Source organism: Bison bison, unplaced genomic scaffold (genome assembly GCF_000754665.1).
Source record: "Bison bison bison isolate TAMUID 2011002044 unplaced genomic scaffold, Bison_UMD1.0 scf7180017864085, whole genome shotgun sequence".
NCBI classification, from domain to species: Eukaryota; Metazoa; Chordata; class Mammalia; order Artiodactyla; family Bovidae; genus Bison; species Bison bison.
Genome location: NW_011494657.1, coordinates 533,219 through 535,685, shown reverse-complemented (window position 1 = coordinate 535,685; position 2,467 = coordinate 533,219). Strand labels below are relative to the sequence as shown.

The 2,467-nt window shown below is 43.7% G+C and overlaps 1 protein-coding gene across 2 annotated transcripts in view; it reads right to left on the bottom strand.

Annotated features, from left to right (window-relative positions):
* SRRT (serrate, RNA effector molecule) overlaps positions 1-2,467 on the bottom strand; it is a 14,140-nt gene that overhangs the window by 11,065 nt on the left and 608 nt on the right. For both annotated transcript variants that reach the window (XM_010837913.1, XM_010837914.1), the window contains exon 2: positions 2,273-2,412. In XM_010837913.1, the coding sequence (XP_010836215.1) occupies positions 2,273-2,394 (122 nt within the window). In that variant the 5' untranslated portion in view covers positions 2,395-2,412. The remainder of the gene's footprint in view (positions 1-2,272; positions 2,413-2,467) is intronic.

Genomic DNA, 2,467 nt, shown 5'->3' with positions numbered 1-2,467 from the left:
TACTCTGTGATAAACCACAATGAAAAAGAATTTTTAAAAAAGAACAAAAATTTTAAAAGATAAAAAACAGTTGTAGGCTCACAGACCTCTGAGGGATTATGAGAACCACTACTCTAAAAAAACTAGAACCTATGTTCTTTTCTGTGAACAACAACATGTCCCCAAGTCCAAGCTGTACAGCCCATCTGTGTCTGAGGAATTCCCACTAATCTTTCCAAACTTTCCTAAGTGTCCCCTTCCTGTCACCCTCCCCTACAAAACCTTCACCACTTCTCCTCTCCCTCAGATCTGTTCCCTCAACATTTCACATCTTCATCATGACCTCTCATAGATAAATATATTCATTTACAGCATACACCCGAGGCCATTTTGCCCCACACTCCAAGCCCCTGACTGTCAACTCCTTAAAGACAATAACTATCCCTTGGCCATCTTCAGAATTCAGAAGAATGCATTTGGTTGTCCTCTTTTATTATTTTTACACCTTTATTTGCTTTAATTTTTTGCGGCATTTATTCCCAGGCCGAAGTTTTTTCTTCAGGTTCTTCTGGGAAATCTTTTACTTCTGGGCAGCCTCCTCTTCTGGTTTAGGAACAAGCCATTCTTTTTCAGTAAGGATCACCTCAGTGTGGCAAGGAGAGCTCATGTACAGGTTGACCCGACCATGAGCTCTGTAAGTCCTGCACGGCACCCTGGGCCTTTGTTCACCTGGATGTGCTCAATGACCAGAGAATCTACATCTAAGCCCGTAAGTCCAGCATGACTCTCTGCATTTTTGAGCACGTGCAGTAAAACGTCAGCACTCTTTTTGGGCCACCAACCCTGTGTCCAGCCTCACTGCTTGGCCTGTGCACACCTCCCAACTCCACCGTTACGACGGAATGGCACACACAGCTTCTTTAAAGTGACAGCCTTCAGATACTTGGTGGCTTTTCAGATATGCACACCCTTAACTGCCTGGGCAGTTTCATGAGTGTTCTTAAAGTAAACACAAAGATTTGAACCTCTTGATCTGCATGATTTTGTGGGGTTTTCTGGATCAAGTGAATAGTGCACCGTTTTTAGAAGTCACCCCAGGCTGCTTACTGGAAAAGCGTCTCCTGACTTTCTTAGAAAAATACTAAAGAAAACAAGGTGCCGCAGACAGTCTCCACAGTGAAGAGATACGTTGAGGGAAACACTGAACAACTTACTAAACTTCTTTTTCAAGATGACACTAGATGAATAAACGCTACTCAATAAGCCATCTCAAACTTTTTTTCTGATAACCTGTTTCCAAATCAAGTCTGTGATATCAACTCACTGACCAGATACTTATGATGTTCCTTAGATAAAAATCTTCCTCAATTCCTTTAAATATCAACTATTTAACAGAAAAAACCTCAACTCTAATCTACTCCAGAACATCCCAGAAAGCTAATCACTACTGCTAAGTCACTTCAGTCGTGTCCGAGTCTGTGCGACCCCAGAGACGGCAGCCCACCAGGCTCCCCCGTCTCTCGGATTCTCCAGGCAAGAACACCGGAGTGGGTTGCCATTTCCTTCTCCAAAGCATGAAAGTGAAAAGTGAAAGGGAAGTCGCTCAGTCGTGTCCGACTCTTAGCGACCTCATGGACTGCAGCCTACCAGGCTCCTCCATCCATGGGATTTTCCAGGCAAGAGTACTGGAGTGGGATGCCATTGCCTTCTCCAAATCACTAGCTACATCAAACCTAATCAAGTAATCCCATCCATGGATCACCGATGGCATCACCAACTCAATGGACATGAGTTTTAGCAATCTCCAGGAGTTGGTGATGGACAGGGAAGCCTGGTATGCTGCAGTCCATGGGGTCACAATGGGTCCGACCCTACTGAGCAACTGAACTGAACTGATCACTGTTCAAAGAACTCTTTCTGATTCTAGGCTACACTATTACAAGAAATTTAATTATATCCTGATAGAGAACTAGTCTGATAACCTCTCCAATCAAGCCAATTCTGTATTATTACTTTTTCTGAGTCAACTTTCTGGGGGTATAATTTACAAACAATAGAATGAACACACAAACACTGCTTTTTCCTACTCAAACTCTTACCTCTGTTGCTCTGATCTTCTGAACATTTCAAAAATTAAGCCATAGAGCAATGAAGTCAAACCACATGAAACAGTCAAAAACGAGTGATTTCATATGGCTCGACCTAATAAATAAAGCTTTAAGAAAACTGCAATGAAACTTGAATGCCCGACAATAAAATAGGGAGCCGAAATTAAGAAAAAATTGTGTCCTACCGGTCATTCCAATCATCCCCTCGACGTCTTTCATCTCTCTCCCGGGAACGGTCGTAGTCGCTGCGCTCTCGTCTAAACTTGTCCCTGCGCCTTCGATCATACTCGTCATCGCTGTCACCCATGGCTCTGGCTGAGGGGGCCTGGAATCCGGAGAGGGATAATCTGGGCGTTCAACAATGACGGCAGGAGCAGAGG